This window comes from Idiotropiscis lumnitzeri, chromosome 6, assembly GCF_059441095.1.
Source record: "Idiotropiscis lumnitzeri isolate Australia: NSW breed Sydney's pygmy pipehorse chromosome 6, RoL_Ilum_1.0, whole genome shotgun sequence".
Taxonomy (NCBI): domain Eukaryota; kingdom Metazoa; phylum Chordata; class Actinopteri; order Syngnathiformes; family Syngnathidae; genus Idiotropiscis; species Idiotropiscis lumnitzeri.
In genome coordinates, this window is record NC_142396.1 from 3,463,539 (window position 1) to 3,479,117 (window position 15,579).

General features: G+C 43.7%; 1 protein-coding gene across 1 annotated transcript; it reads left to right on the top strand.

Annotated features, from left to right (window-relative positions):
* Positions 1-2,221: 2,221 nt before the first annotated feature.
* LOC148334579 (ceramide kinase-like) lies at positions 2,222-14,907 on the top strand. The gene is made up of 12 exons (XM_088299587.1): positions 2,222-2,559; positions 7,177-7,326; positions 7,702-7,824; positions 7,895-8,020; positions 8,774-8,840; positions 8,903-9,048; positions 9,175-9,249; positions 9,328-9,586; positions 9,816-9,895; positions 10,746-10,966; positions 11,040-11,257; positions 12,353-14,907. Exons 1-12 carry the CDS (start codon positions 2,424-2,426, stop codon positions 12,438-12,440), a joined length of 1,689 nt encoding a protein of 562 aa, XP_088155713.1. The 5' UTR covers positions 2,222-2,423; the 3' UTR covers positions 12,441-14,907.
* The last annotated feature ends 672 nt before the right edge of the window (positions 14,908-15,579 follow it).

Here is a 15,579-nt window from a genome sequence, read left to right on the forward strand (position 1 = left end):
CGTAGTAGTTGGTGTGGTTCTTTTCTTTCTTTCTTTCTTTTTGTGAGATCTCCAACTTCCATTTCTCGGGAGTCTAATGAAAGGCCTATGACACCAACGATATTTTTTCCAACTTGAGTCAGTAAACTAAAACAATTATACGATTTGTCTGAGATGTTCATCATCAGCTAATGAGTCCGTGAATTCAGCAACACATTTGAGTCTTCTGCGTTGTGAAGCCATACAACCGATTCATCTGTTTATGGACAATCAGGTAACGAATCACTTTAGCAAATCATCAAACTTTGCGGTGTTTCTATCAGGTCTACTAAATCGAATCAATGAACCCGCACAGCTGACTTAACTGAGTCCGCAAAGACGTGTCAGTGAACAGATACAAGCGATTGCGCTATCACGTTAGCTGTTAGCAGCTAACGGTTGTTTTTCATGTCACTCGCTAACAAGTTGATGGCGCCCGAGGGAACTTCCTGTTTTCCCTCCTAAATATTCAACTGGCTCAATATTTAATAGTGTGCGGCGCCCCCGCCGCCTGCCGGGAGAGGCGTCGACTGGCGCGATGCCGCTGATGCGTCTTTGAGGCAATTGTGTTGCGTCACCATGTTTACTTGCTCGGCGTCACCTGAAACGTTAATAAGGCGCAAAGGATGACGGGAGCCGGGCGCTTCCTCGCCTCTTGGCCCTCAATTAATCGAAGGTCGGGGCGTCGGCATCATTGAGTTGAGTCAGGGAACCAACCGACACTGGTGAATTATCTGAGTCTGAATGCGACCGACGTTCGCACCAAACCAGTTTGATTTGCTGCCGTTTCACCGCAGAGATTTTCACAACGCAGCCGCTCATTCGTGCTCGCGAGGGAGGGGCTTCGCTTTGGGACGACGACAAAAAAGGGGAGGGGCTTTGCTTTGGGACGACGACAGCGTTTCCGCTAGCCAACAAAGAAAAAAAATGGGTTCGACATCACATTCAAGTGGCCGACACGTTGCTAAAGCAAATGTAAACAGTATTGCCATCTTGGTAAAGTTAAGAAAAAAAAGAAGGAAAACAGCAGGTACGCCAAGCTCCTCGCTCACTTGTCTCCAGCCTGGTCACGTTCATTTTTTCCCCTCCCTCTTGTTGTGGTCACTGGCCATGTTTTCAAGCTCTGGATGTCGGATAATTTTTTTCTTCCCAATTCAAACGAGCCGCCAAGTGTACAGGACGCTGAGTGTGACATAATACGTCCCGGACCTGATTGGCTGCCGCGATGCGACACGCGAAGAAAGTTCAATTTGTCTTCGCCGCTCCGAAAGGACAACTTGGCGAATTTTCTTGGCTTTGTGTCACATTCCATCGCTCCAAACGCGTCATTGAGTTCAATGGCGGTTTTTTTTACCCACTTGCAGAGTTGGTTAAGGTGTTCACACTGTACTTGAGTAAAAGTACACACGCATATCACAGACGCACTCAGGTGGAGAAAGATTAAAGAAAAAAAAGGGGGCGGTCCCAGCAAGTATGCGGGAGGGGGAGGGGGGGTCCTTCCTCGTGGAATTTATTCACACCTCCACCTTTCGCTCTTGATCTTGAGACGACAGCCTGGAGTCACTTCTTGTGTTTTGTAATTAAAGCAGCTGTTGCGATACATTATTGAAGATGCAAAACACAATCGTGCAAAATAAAATATGAAATGTTCCATCACAGTTGCAAAGTATTTGTAATTATTTGGTGACTTCCTATGGGCTAATATTTGTGCCAGATGGGCCGACAGAATTATTGGATTACATAAATCGTAGATGGAAAAATTCTGATTCAAATTAAAAAAATATATGCAATATATGTAATCCAATAATTTAATTTTAAATTCAATAATTCATTTTCAATTCAAATATTCAGTTTTTTATTCAAATATTCAAATTAAGCAATTCACATTCAAATCGGTGATATTCAGATTCCGTTTTTAGTGGCACAAATATCAGCCCATCGGTCCACCAGTAAAATAACGGAGTGGAGATGCTTTGAGGTGTTGTAGGAAAACGTAATTATTTGCAATGTTCCTTATTTCATGTGTACTAATAAATTCTACTCGTAGACTTTCAAACATTTGGAGGAGTTGTCTTCATATTTAATTGTATTCAAATTGTTAATACGTTACAAAAAGTCAGAGAAAATTAAATGTGAAAATAAAGTCTAAAAACTTATGAATCCCCGAGTTTGAAGGTAGTACTTGAAGGTAGCATTAAGCCGCTTCCACTTCCGGTAAGTGCCCGCTATCTCACGGGAAAAAATAACAACCTAAATCCAATCCGCTACTCGGTGGCCATTTAGGCCGATTCCCCGTTGCATTGTCGGGCCTTAATCGGGCTGAGGTGGAAGGGGCTGACGGAGACAACATGGCCCAGTCGAGGCAACCTTTCACCGGGGCCTGAAGGACGGACGGAACCGGTACGATGGAGAGGCCGGTGAGGCTGCTGCTCTTGTCCGAGCTGCGCGTCCGCAACGTCTGCCACGAAGTGAGCCTGTGCCGGTCACTGCTCACCTGGAAGAGGCGAACCCCCAGCCTGGTGTACCACCCGTTCAGAGCTAGTAAGAATCGAAAACAGCCGAACTGAATCGTGTCCGGGCATTTGTTCCCTCAGATCACATTGAAGAACACATTGAGGAGCGTCGTGCGCGGCCGGCTAACACAAGAAAGACGACGACGAGCTCGCGCATTTGTGGCGTGTCAATGTCACGCGAGCAGATTTGAAATGAATTTGATTTGCAGATAGAAAAAAAAAAATCAACTTATTAGATAACACAAGTTTTAAACTGCATCCGCTTACGTAACAAGCCACGTGACATCCTCAAACCAAAAGAAAATCACCGTCCCTCGTCAAAATATGAATCAGAAAAAACAAAGAACAAATTGCAGTAAACGGGAAAGACGTTCATGAATTTGTCCTCTTTCGTAATTCCATGCCTTCTGAGAGTGGCGCTCGTGTTTTCGCTCTTTGCGACTTATCATTAGCAGGGGAGGTGGCATTCAATTTATTTTTGTTTGTGCTTTGTCGTTGACAAACGACCAGTCCGTTTCTTGTTCAAATTTGCCTGACACTGGCTGATGACCAGTCCATTCTTTGTTTGTTTGCTCCAACATGTGCTGGCGACAACTCCGCTTTCTGTTTATGTCCTGTCATTGATACGTGACCGGTCCATTTTTTTCGTCCTAATGCAGGAGTGCCGAACTAGTCGACGGGGAGACTATGCACTGGTCCCAATTCGCTACGGCGAGTAAGCGGCAGTAGTCGTCCAGGTTCTTTTATACGTCCGTGTCCGTGCGGCTTTTGCGGTTGTTTGCAAAGGTTCTGGTTTTGTTGACGCTCATCTATTGGTTGTTGGTTGTGTCACGTCAGCACAAAAGTTGAAAATGATTTTACGGATGTCCCGATCGCATTTTTTTGTGTGTGCACTGGCTGCATTAATTCTTCGGTTACCAATTAGGTTGCGACGTTATGTAGTATCCAACGTGTATCTATATTTCCTTTGGAAATATCTGGCGACCTGTGTATTATTTTGTTGCTTTGTAGCCCTTTTTAAACATGAGCTTGATTCTGATTAACTGAGAATGACGTGATTGGGGTTACGTTTAGTTAAAGCCGTGACCAGCGACCTGTTCTCGTTTGTCCATTCGTGCCCTGACACCGGCTGGCCTTTTGCTGGTTTGGTGATGAAACGCCGCATCCAATGAAGATCGGTTCATCTGCGGAACGTCACTTGAAGCGACATAACTGCTTATTGAGAGTAAAAAAAAAAAAAAACAAACTCCAGTTGAAAATAAAAGTTTGTTACCGTTGCCAACTAGTGACATGATCACGTCACTAAGGTTGAGGCTGGACGCCGTCAGGAGGTGATTGATTTCATGACCGCGCGCCTCGGTCACGTTGCCGTGACGACAGCTGGAATTGCCAAAGCACTTTGTGAATCTTTAGCGTTCGTTCGCCTGCTGTGTGCGGCTCAGCTCTCCTCTTATGTTGCGCTCCAGCAACACGCTTGAGTCACGCTTGAATGACAGAAATCGAAAGAGATGCAAGCACTTTCCATACAATGTCAATTATTATTGTTTTAATCTTACAGAGGAATCATAAACGGTCTTGCCTCAAATGTTGTTCTTTGTGAAATTGCACTTTTGCCGCCTCTCTCTGGAAAAAGCACCTCTTAATCTGGTGAATTAAATACATTCCAAAAAATAAAATGCGGAGCTCCTACACCAGGGGTGGGCAATTATTTTTTCCATGGGGCCACATAAGAAACATAAAATATTGTGGAGGGCCGGGCCAAAAGGCTGAACTCAATTCTGCATAATATTAATTGTATTTCTTTTTAAAAAAGCAGTAAATAGCACTGTTTTGACAAGCTGGCAAGAGTATATATTAAAGTTAAGCAATGAAACTAAATACCAAATAAACTGAAAAAATGAGGTTGCCTTACAAAAATGTATTCATTCAAATTTCTCAACACAATGGTAGACAAAATATTAACATTTTTTACTATTTGTGACTCGTATTAGTAAACATATTCTGTCACATTCATTTCAAAACACATTTTGAGTTCCATACACTGTTGGATAGTTGTGTAAAGGTTCTGAGCATTTTAAAGACATCACAATATTGTCTTTTTGCACCAAACATTAAGCAAGATACAACATATTGACTGTCACTGAACTGTGATTTTGAGAAAAAGTGTCCCAGTTCATTGTTATCTGGTGCCTTACAGTAACATGCCTACATTTGTGGTCTAACTGCCTCATTTGGTGTTTCAATGTTCATTTTTCTTGTTCAGTGAGAGAAATCTAATCTCTGCTGGGCTTTAACAAGTGCATCAAAGTCAGGCTGAATGTCTGAAGTGGAGATGCGAAGCACAGCTGACAGATGATCATCAGTGAGAGTGATCTGTACCTGGATTTTGTAAACTTCATCATTGAAAATGTTTGTTCACAAATGTAGGTAGAGCCAAAGAGAACAAACATCTTCTGAGCATGTCTCCTAATGTTTGGAAAGTTCTCCTCCTTGAGAGAAGAGTAGAAATCCAGCAGAGATCCTGACTTAAAGTGCTCTGCCAGTACTCCATCAGATTGCAGGTCAATGAGTTCCAGCTGAACATCACTGGGTGCATCATCCACACTGAAGGTAAAGGGAGAGGAAATCATGTGCATTTCATCCTCCATTGTTCTTAGATCCTCAAATCGCCTTGCAAACTCACCATGCAATGCTCCTAACATGGATGAGTACCTGCAGAGGTTATCAGCTGATGGTGTGACTTCTTTCAGGGTTTGCATGTGAGTGAGAGTGTTGCTCTCCAGTTGTCTTTAAAGAAACTGTATCTTTCTCATGAAAGCCTTCACCAAGCTGTGCATTTCATGTACAAAAAGGCCCTTGCCTTGCAGCTTGGTGTTCAGTTCATTCATCAGTGCAGTCACATCAACAGCAAATGCGAAATCTGCCATCCAAACCTCATCTGCAAACTCTGGGATGGCCTTGCCTTTTATCTCACAAAACTCCTGGATTTCTGCTTTCAGATCCCAGACTCTTTTTAACACTTTGCCCAGGCTGAGCCATCTCACAGAAGTGTGGTAGCCAATGTCACTGTGCTCACTCTCATGCTCCTCCAGAAGTGTGACAAATGTCCGCGCCCTGATGAAGTTAACTATTTTAGTAACAACATCGATAACATGGTTAATTTTTAGCACTGATTTGCACAACACATGTTGGTGTAAAATACAATGTAAAAATACTCATTTCTGATCAGGGTCCATTTCAGTCACTTTATCCTGCATGCCTTTGAAAAGTCTGACATTTTTCCCGGTAAGATTTGGACAACCGTCCGTGGTGACACCTGCCAGTCTGTCCCATTTCAGTCCCAACGTGTCCATACAAGCATTTACCTCAGTGAAGAGATCGCTCCCTGTCGTCGTCCCTTTTAACGACCGCATTGCTGCCAGCTCCTCCGTAATCCTGAAGTCCGGCGTTATCCCGCGGACAAATACGAGTAGCTGGGCTGTGTCGCGGACATCACAACTCTCGTCCAGAGCCAAGGAGAAAAAATCAAAACTTGGCACTTCACGTTGCAGCTGTAGCGCCAGATTCCCCGCAATGTCCTCGACCCTTCTCGTCACGGTTCGCCTGGACAGCGGGACTTGCTCAAATGCCGCTTTTTTTTCAGGACATATTAGTGCTGCCGAGTCTACCAAGCACTCTTTCACGAACTCCCCCTCTGAGAATGGCTTGCCGTGTTTGGCTATTTTGTGGGATATCACAAAGCTGGTCTTGGTTGCTGCATCCCTGGATGCATGAAGCCCGGTAAAAAAGCCTTGCTGCGTTTGCAGCTTAGCTAGCAAAGCTTCCGATGTCTGCGCTCTTTCGGCATCAATTAGGTTTTTATATTTCTCTGCATGTTTCGTCTGGTAATGCCGACTCAAATTGTAGTCCTTCAACACGGCGATCTGCTCCCCGCAAACTAAACACACAGCTTTACCTCTAACTTCAGTAAATAAATACTTCGCTGTCCAATTTTTGTTTGTTGAAAATTCTACATTCGGCATCTACCTTTCTTTTTTTAGCCTGAGCGGACATTTTTGAGGGCAAAGGTCGTCTTCTTGTGATTCAATCGCGCGCATGTCTTGATATACGCATTACGTCATTATGTGCGACGCACATTGTGCGGGAATTAAAAAAAAACAATTTCAGAATAAAAGCAGTGCAGCTTTAGCCCATGAATGAGGTGAAATTAAAAAGTATGTTTATTTTGAAATTTCCAATTAACCTTACACTCGCGGTCAGAGTCAACCAAAGGTATGTGGCCCGGGCCATACAATGCCCAGGTCTGTCATACGGGCCAGTCAGTGCCACCCGGAGGGCCGGATGTGGCCCGCGGGCCGTGCAATGCCCTGGTCTGTCCTACACTATTTGGATGATTGTTCGTGTTCTTGACTTTATGAATGACGTTAGTGTCCGAAAAATCCTCTTGAACGGCCTCGCTTCCTTTTGAGCTTTCCAACTTTTGGGCTGAAGTCAGTTTGTTGCGTACACAAGGTCACGCGGGCCTTTTCATTCATCGCATTGTTCTGCAATCAGGAAGTGAGGGCCTCACGTCTTGGTCATGTGAATCTTTTTCCCAGGAAATAACGGCCACCGAGCACTAATGACTTTTCCGTGTGTGTGTCAGGTGTGTGTCATAGCGTGTGTGTGTCAGAGATCATTAGCGTGCAAGAGGAGGAGGCCGAAGAGGAAGACGAGGAGGAGAGCAGCAGAGACGAGAGCAGCTGGAAGAAGATCAGAGAGAGCCCAGAGAAAGAGCGCCGGCGTTCTTTCACAGGTGACATCTCGCAACTCGGACGTTGACCGTCCAATTGGATCGCTCTCGCTCGTTTCGCACTTGTCGACAATTTGTCACCCTCCGTTTTTGTTGGCACGTTTCCATGAAATGTTTTCCGTGTTGATATCTTGCTAGCTAGCTAGCGAGCGAGGCTGCTATGTAGTCATTTAGTTGTCAAATGTTTGCCGGTAAGTTATGCAGCGAGTCTGCCGACTAATTAGTACCTCGTTTAGTTGGTTGGTTAGTTCGGTAGGTACGCTGTACTTGGCTCGCTAGCTAGCAGGGCTGGGGCGATACGGCTGGAAAACCATATGGCGATGCGAGTGCGTCCCATCGGTCGATATCGATATATATCTGACTTGTGTTGTGTTGCAGTGTCGTACGTGGAGAGGTGTCGGCAGCACCGCTGGCGGTGCGCCGATGTCACCTTCGCTTGTCCGCAGGTGGCGCTGTGTCGCCACTGGGTGAGCATCATCAGAGAGCAGCTGGCGGCCATCGGTATGGAACGTCACACACGAGCGCGCCGGCGCTTGTCGGGTAGCTTGTGAGTGTTGTCGTGCCGTTGCAGGCGGCAGACCCGCACAGCTGCTGGTGTACATCAACCCGTACGGCGGCAAGCGTCAGGCCAGGCGCGTGTACCGGCGGAAGGTGGCGCCGCTCTTCGCCCTCGCCGGCATCAGCACGGACGTCATCGGTACGCCGGCCGTCCACTCAACTCCTCTCAAACATCTCCCACCCTTCAAAGGGTTTCAAATTTCCTCCATGGTTACGCAAGTCGCGCACGAACAATTTGACAACTAATCCTATACGGAGCCAGTGACGAGAGGCCACGATTGGGCTGACGTCGTCCGTATTCCGAGCTCCAGTTAAAAGACGAGCGGCAGCATTTTGGAGGCGCTTGAGGGAGGACAGGGCCCCAAAACAAGATAAAGATAAAGATAAAGATGTCCTTTATTAGTCCCACAATGGGGAAATTTGAAGTGTTACAGCAGCAAAGATATAGATCACACAGAGTCGGCGGCGTAATGTAGCCTCAGCCTCAAAACGGAACCTTGTGGGACGCAGAGTGGGACTCAGTGCAACCGAGGCCCACAAAAACGGTCCCGCCAATCCAATAGGATCCCACTCATGCCCACCTGGTGCTGTAAACGAGCCACAAGAATCTTGCGCTCCACCGTGCCATCTAGCCAGACAAGACACACATAGTCGATTAAAAGATACCAATTGAGTGAAGTATATGTGAAGGGCGGGAAATCTCGCCTCGATAGACACGAAAATAACATGTGAGGGGGGCAAAAGACAAAAATGAAGTGGTCAAAGCTTGACAGCTCAAATATATAGACAAGAACAGCGCAGTGAAAATAAATCAAAAAGTTGCAAACCAAAGTGGCTGTCACTGTCACTTACCTTTCAATTTGTTTCCTTGTGTGTGCGCACGTTACCATAGTGACAGAGTACGCCAACCATGCCCGGGACCACCTGAGGGAGGAGGCGGAGCTCAAGAAATACGACGGGTGAGTGTCGTGACGGCCGGCGCCCGTGCGGCAGCGCTAACGTGTGCGATTCCCGTCGCCAGCGTGGTGTGCGTGGGCGGCGATGGCATGTTCAGCGAGATGGTGCACGGCTTGGTGTGGCGAACGCAGAAGGACGGCGGCGTGGACGTCAACCCACCCGAGCAAACGCTCATTGCCTGCTCGCTACGCATCGGAATCATACCAGCAGGTCGCCACCCGTGCCGCTTTGTTCGCGTTCGATGCGCGCCTTTTGGTTCTTTTTGGATGCCGCCGTTGACCCGAGTTAGTTGTGTGCCCCTTTTTGATTCTTTTATTGATAGTTTCTGTCCTTCAGGTTCAACGGATTGTATTTGCTTCGCCACAGTGGGCACCAACGACCCCGTGACCTCTGCCCTGCACATCATCGTGGGTCAGTCAAGTGTTCGTCCGGAGAAAAACACCAATTTGATTCTCATCTGGCTAAGTAACAAGCGCCTAAACTTGCCAGGCGACAGTCAGCCGATGGACGTGTGCTCGGTGCACCACGACGACACCTTCCTGCGCTACTGCGTGTCGCTGCTGGGCTACGGCTTCTACGGCGACGTGCTGACGCACAGCGAAAGGAAGCGCTGGATGGGTCCCGCCCGGTACGACCTGGCCGGCCTCAAGATGTTCCTCTCGCACCGTCACTACGAGGGCACCGTGTCGTACCTGCCGGCCGGTGCCGGCATGGGTGAGCCCCGGGACGCGTCCAGGTGTCGATCCGGGTGAGGACACGCGCACACGCATGTGGCCTGTGTGATGAACCTGGCTTGGGGTGTGAAGTAGGATGTACATTTTGAAATGAAGGCTATAGTTTTGAAGTAGGGCATCAGATCTGTCTTGGGTTAAGGTTTGAAACGAAGGTACTGATTGGCTTTGGGGTTTCGAGCCAAAATGAGAGTTGTGCCGGAACCTGCGCAAAATGACCAAAATTGTTTTGGTTTTCTTTTGCAGTTGTACGGTTTGTCAGGACAACAGGAAACTCTTGTCGGAGAGAGCCAGCGTCTACCAAACTGACCCAAAGGAAGAATGCGGTAGAGCACACATTGCTAACACATACTGGAAAGGGTTTTTGTTTTTTTGGGGGTTTTAAAAGATAAAGATAAAGATGTCCTTTATTAGTCCCACAATGGGGAAATTTGAAGTGTTACAGCAGCAAAGATATAGATCACACAGAGTCGGCGGCGTAATGTAGCCGTTAATGTGTAACATTAGCAGCAGACATTCATAAAAGGCATGCAAATATACACAGTATAAACGTATCTAAGTGTAAGGAAACACTCCTAATGTCGGTCCATTATACAGAGGGGGAAACACTGTCATGATAAAAACTACTGAATGATTGAAAATACTGCAATGATAAAAGTACTGTAATAGTAAAAGTACCGCAATGATAGGAAATACAGTAATTATAAAAGTACTGCAATGAAAAGTACTGCAAATTTTCCTCCCTAGTTAGGGCAGGCATATTTTAAGAATAAAATGTTTCTTAATAAAGACATATTTTGGTAAAACATAAGAAACAAGAAAAAAATTTTGGATAAGAAAAAGATGATCTCATCAAGAAAGAAAATTTGGTTTAAAAATTGACTTTGGGGGATTTTTTTTTTGTCAATAAAAAACATTTTTGGAATTGGATTTATTTAAAGTGTTTGAAATATTTTCTCTTGAAAAGGAAAACATTTTGGAAGGGAAACACGGTTTGAAAATTGTCATTTTTATTTTACTATTTTACTTTTGGAAGAAAAGGGATTTTGGAGGAAAAGTGTATTTTGTTGTCCGGATTTTTAATTGTATTTTTTAAAGAAAAAGAGTGTCACCCAAAATGAGAACTGCACCGGATTCTGATAGCCCAACAAACGATGACTCGCAATTCTCATGCAGAAAGCGGCGACGACGACGGCGACTACGGCTGGCGGACGATCCGAGGCAAGTTCTTGGCCATCAACGCTGCCAGCATGAGCTGCGCGTGCCCCCGCAGCCCCAAAGGCCTGTCGCCCGCCGCCCACCTGGCCGACGGCACCGCCGACCTCATTCTGGTGCGCAAGTGCTCCCGCTTCAACTTCCTCAGGCACCTCCTGCGCCACACCAGCAAGGACGACCAGGTGAGCGCGCCTATCTCGTCGCCGCCGTCCGTCCTCACGTCCGTCCTCACGTCCGTCTGCGTGCGTTTGGCAGTTCGATCTGTCCTTCGTGGAGGTGCACCGCGTGCGGCGTTTCCACTTCACGCCGCGACACTGCCGCAGCGACTCTGAGTCGGAACTGGACCCGCTGGACGGCAAACGTCAGATCTTCGGAAAGATCTGCCGAGACCACCCGGCCTGCGGCTGCGCGCCCGCCTTCAGCAGCTGGAACTGCGATGGCGAGATCCTGCCGCACGCCGCCATCGATGTCAGGTGACATGCAGCTTTACGCAAAACACAGTCTTAGTTCAGTTGTTGCTTCAAATATTTCAATTATGGGTGTCCAACTGCGGTTTTCAAAGGACCACTGGTTTAAATGTTTAAATACTGTATTTTAAAATAATCATAATAATAAAATTTGTTTTATTTTATTTAGTTTTTTTTAATTTACCCAACACTATGTGACTGCATTCTCCAAAAATACATCCTTTTTTACTCACAAAAATATAACTATTCATAAAATAACTTTTTTCCCAACGAATTGAAGACAAAACGATTGTCAGTTTTTGAAACTTCTCGTATTGTGTCTTTTGTTCACCCAAATCTTTTCAGTACAAAACGCAGAAGCATTTAAATATTTGTAGGTTTTAAAATTGTTTTTAAATTAAAAAAAAAGGATTTGTTTTTCCCCACAAAACCTTTTGAGGTTATTCTTGAAAGTTTTTTTTTTCTTTCCCAAAAATATAACACAAACCTGCGCCATTCATCAAGCAAAGCTACACCTTAAAAAAAAAAAACCTTTTGAGAAAATTATTATAATTACAAGATCAGAGATTTTATTTTCTCTTATTTTGACCCCTTCTGGTGAAAAAAAAAACGTTATTTAAAAAAAATACGTCATTAGTTCCCTCAAAATACAACTTTGTCAAAAAGTGACTTATTTCTCTTTTTCGATAATTAATTCAGCTTGTTGACCAATTTTTTTTGCATTATCGCAATTAAAACAATCAAAGTGTGACTTGATTCTGAAAGATGAATGTGTGTATATATATATATATATATATATATATATATATATGAATATGACTTAACTTCCAAAATTATATATTTTTTAAAAAAATCCCTCAAAAACTAAAGATTTTTAATCCCAAAATCACAATATTTTACCTGAAAAATGTAGTTTACTCAATTAAGATTAAGACCTCCTCCATACAACTTTATTCTGAAAAAACAAGACCTTTATTTTGAAACCTTCACATTTGTCCCCCCCCAAAAATAAACCTTTTTGGAAATCCAAACATGTGACCTTGCCCCACACCCGTTTATTATCCAGCAACATTTGTGGTGTGTGCTATTCTCATTTGCCAGAGTGCATTGCCAGTTGATCCAACTGTTTGCCCGAGGCATCGAGGAGGCGGCCATGTTTGACGAGCTGGTGCCCACCTGCTCCGTGTAGGCCGAACGAGCGAGCGGCCGGCTGACCGACCGACTGCCTCTGACCTTCGAGCGCCCGGACAAGCCGCAACTTCCCTTCCTCTTGGTCGTCTTCCGTTCAGCAGGTCTGATCGAGTTGAGTTCCGTCTTTAGACGGGTCTGAATTTGGAGTCGAGTCATGTCTGTCAAATGTAAATGTCAAAATCTTGCGAGAGTCAAGTCTGAATGACGAGTCCAACTCGAGTCCCACGTTAAGTCGGCTCTGAATCAAGAGTCGAGTTACCGTAGATCTAATCGTTAGTCCTCGTAGAATCCAGTCTGAATGATGAGCCCAACTGCAGTTAAGTCTCAGTGTTGAGTCTGTATAGTTGGGTCTGATTTTGGAATAGAGTTGAGTCTGTTGATTTTAAAAAGTCAAAGTCCTCCTCGAGTCCCATCTAAATGCAAAGTTCAAGTCCCAAGTATAATTGGGTTTGAATTTGGAGTGTAGTTGGGTGTGACTTTCAAATTGATCCAAGAGTACAGTCTACTCCAGACTGATGAGGCCAACTCAAGTCTCAGTAGTCACTCCCAAGTTTCGTCGGGTCTGAAGCTGGAGTTGAGGTAGGTCTCACTGCTTGAATGTTCGAGTTAAATTCCCGGTAGAGTCCAGTCTGAGTGACAAATCCAAATCAAGTCGAGTCTCAGTGTTGGGTCCACATTTAATCGAGTCTGAGCTCGGAATAAAGTCTGTTGCCTTTGGAGTAGAAGTCCTGCTCATTTTTAGTCTGAATGGCGAGTCGAACTGCTGTTTATTTTGGAGCCGAGTTAGGTTGGACTCACGTGTCGAAGTCCTGCTGGAATGCATACAGTGCAAATGATGTGTCCAAAGCAAGTCAAGTCTCAACATTGTTTAGGTTTAGTCAGCTCTGACTTTGGACTTGTTGCGACTCAGCCAAAGAATTTTATTTTTTTTTGTTTGTCTTGTTCATCTTGAAATCTTTTTATTTATTTGAAGCTGCTGCAACATTGTTGAGAAGATGCAGTGTAATTTTTGTTCTCGAAGGATAGCAAAATTGTATTCGATTTTTTTTTTTCTCTACGTTTAGATGACAATTTTTCTGAGAAGTGTGATCTTTTTTTTTTTTCAAAAGGCGTGACATTTAAAAAAAAAAAAAAAAAAAGGCTGAATGTTAAAATGTGTTTGCGGCGTCCGTTACACAACGATGCTGACGATGTTTCTCCAAAGGTAAACGTTGACGCTCGCTAGATGTTCGCCTTGAAGAGCGACGTTTACGTCAAAAGGTTGAAGTTGAAAGCGCCGACTTGATTCTAATAAGATTGTGACCTCATTAGCACAAAAAAACCCAAAAACCTTATTCTTAAAAAACACAACGTTATTGAGAAAATAAGATTATTCTTGAAGAAATGTTCCAGCCCCACCCCCCAAAAAAACGCTTCCTTATTTGCCTGTTATTGTTACAATTTTATTTTCAAAAACATTTTGTCCTCCAAAAAATGTCATCTCCTCTAATCCAACAACTTTTCCCCCAAAATAAACTGTAAAATACAATCCAACTTTATTGATCTAGCACATTTCACAACAACTGCAGTCATACTCCCCCCCACCCCAAATATGTAAAAATAGTGCTTTTGTTTGCATAAACAGACTTTTTTCCACTAAAATGTTTTTAAATTGAAGAAATAGGACTGCATGTGCGTAAATTTGAATCCAAATCTTGCAAACGTTTTGTTCCAAATATTTTTACTTTGTGTATGATTCCGATTTTTTTTTTTTAAAACATAACTTCTTTCTTGTTTTTTTTTCAACATAACTCAACTATTTTAATTTATTAGCATCTGTTACAAATCCACAATGTTTTTTCAAAAGCAAACATTCTTAATTTTTTTTAATATATATTCAAATGTTTTAGTCAGCAATGAGTGAATGTTTCTCAAAATCTAAACCTTGACTTAAATGTGGTCTTGGGAATTAAAATCATCTTTTGTCGTTCCCCGAATGTTCCCAATTCTGCAAATGCAATGGCGGAACGTTCGCCAATGGACATTTTTGTAGCCGCCGTTAAAGTAGCACTTTTACACGTCGTCTTGGGTTTGATTGTTGATTGGTCGCTCGTGTCCTCTGTTGACCTGAGCTGGACTCACGGTGATGATGATGATGATGACGACGATGATGATGAGTAGCAGTAATGGCGTCTCCTTTAGCCTGTTAGCATTGTGATGTTTGTGTCCATGTAGCGCCACCGCCAAGTGTAGCGTAACAGCTAACGTGATCACAACAACATATGAAGACACTCCAGAGGTTCCGCCTGATGTCAAGTTTTGCTTGAACATGTTACCATGGCAAACATGATGGCAATGACGTCACTTTGCATGCTAATTAACTGTCATTAGCATGCTAGCCACTGGAATTGTATGCAAGTTTTGGACCTCTATGCCCTCCTGACAGCTGTAGCGTCACATGGAAGAAATAAAACGTTTGAAAAGTTCATTTTTGTTATTTCATTAACAAATGAAATTCATTTCCAAATTGTAAAAGCTGTGAAAAGTGTTATTCATTTGTACCACATACTATGTTACAGTGTTATTTTAAAAGGAAAAAAAACCAAAAAAAATCAGCCTATTGTAAAAGCAGGAAAACATTTTTGAAATGTTTGTAAATTTAAAAAAAGATACTAAACTGAATGTGCATCAGAAGAGTTTTCTATATTATTTTATTATGGCGTAAATGAATTTTGTCGTAGAAAAGTCTATTAGTTGCCGTAAAAAAAAAATCCACATATTGACATATTTACGTTTCAAATTAAAATAAATTCATAAATACAAATCACAAACAGTACATGCCGTATTTTTTTTTTAATTCATACTCATGGCAAATTAAAAATAAAGTGTTCAAACCCTTTGTCATGCAATGTTTAAAAATTGCCTCGATGTAATTACACAAAATAATGAACCGCCATTCTCGATTTTGTCACGTCATGTGGCCGTCGCACAACGATGGACGCCATGACCAAATATGGGCTTTCTGTACATCTGTCGCATTGTGCTTTCTTGACCAAGCAAACGATCGGCTTTCGAGAAAAAAAAAGAATTAAATAATTGTGTAGTCTTGCGTGAGTCATTTGTCTTAGTTTGAGCAAACAAGAGGGGGGGGGGGGGAT

What these genes read in the sequence shown, in the direction of transcription:
- LOC148334579 (XM_088299587.1), top strand. Translation starts at nt 2,424, where the DNA reads ATGGAGAGGCCGGTGAGGCTGCTGCTCTTGTCCGAGCTGCGCGTCCGC. An exon ending in GCGCCGGCGTTCTTTCACAG is followed by an intron (nt 7,327 to 7,701) that starts GTGACATCTCGC and finishes GTTGTGTTGCAG; the next exon opens with TGTCGTACGTGGAGAGGTGT. An exon ending in GCGTCCAGGTGTCGATCCGG is followed by an intron (nt 9,587 to 9,815) that starts GTGAGGACACGC and finishes TTTCTTTTGCAG; the next exon opens with TTGTACGGTTTGTCAGGACA.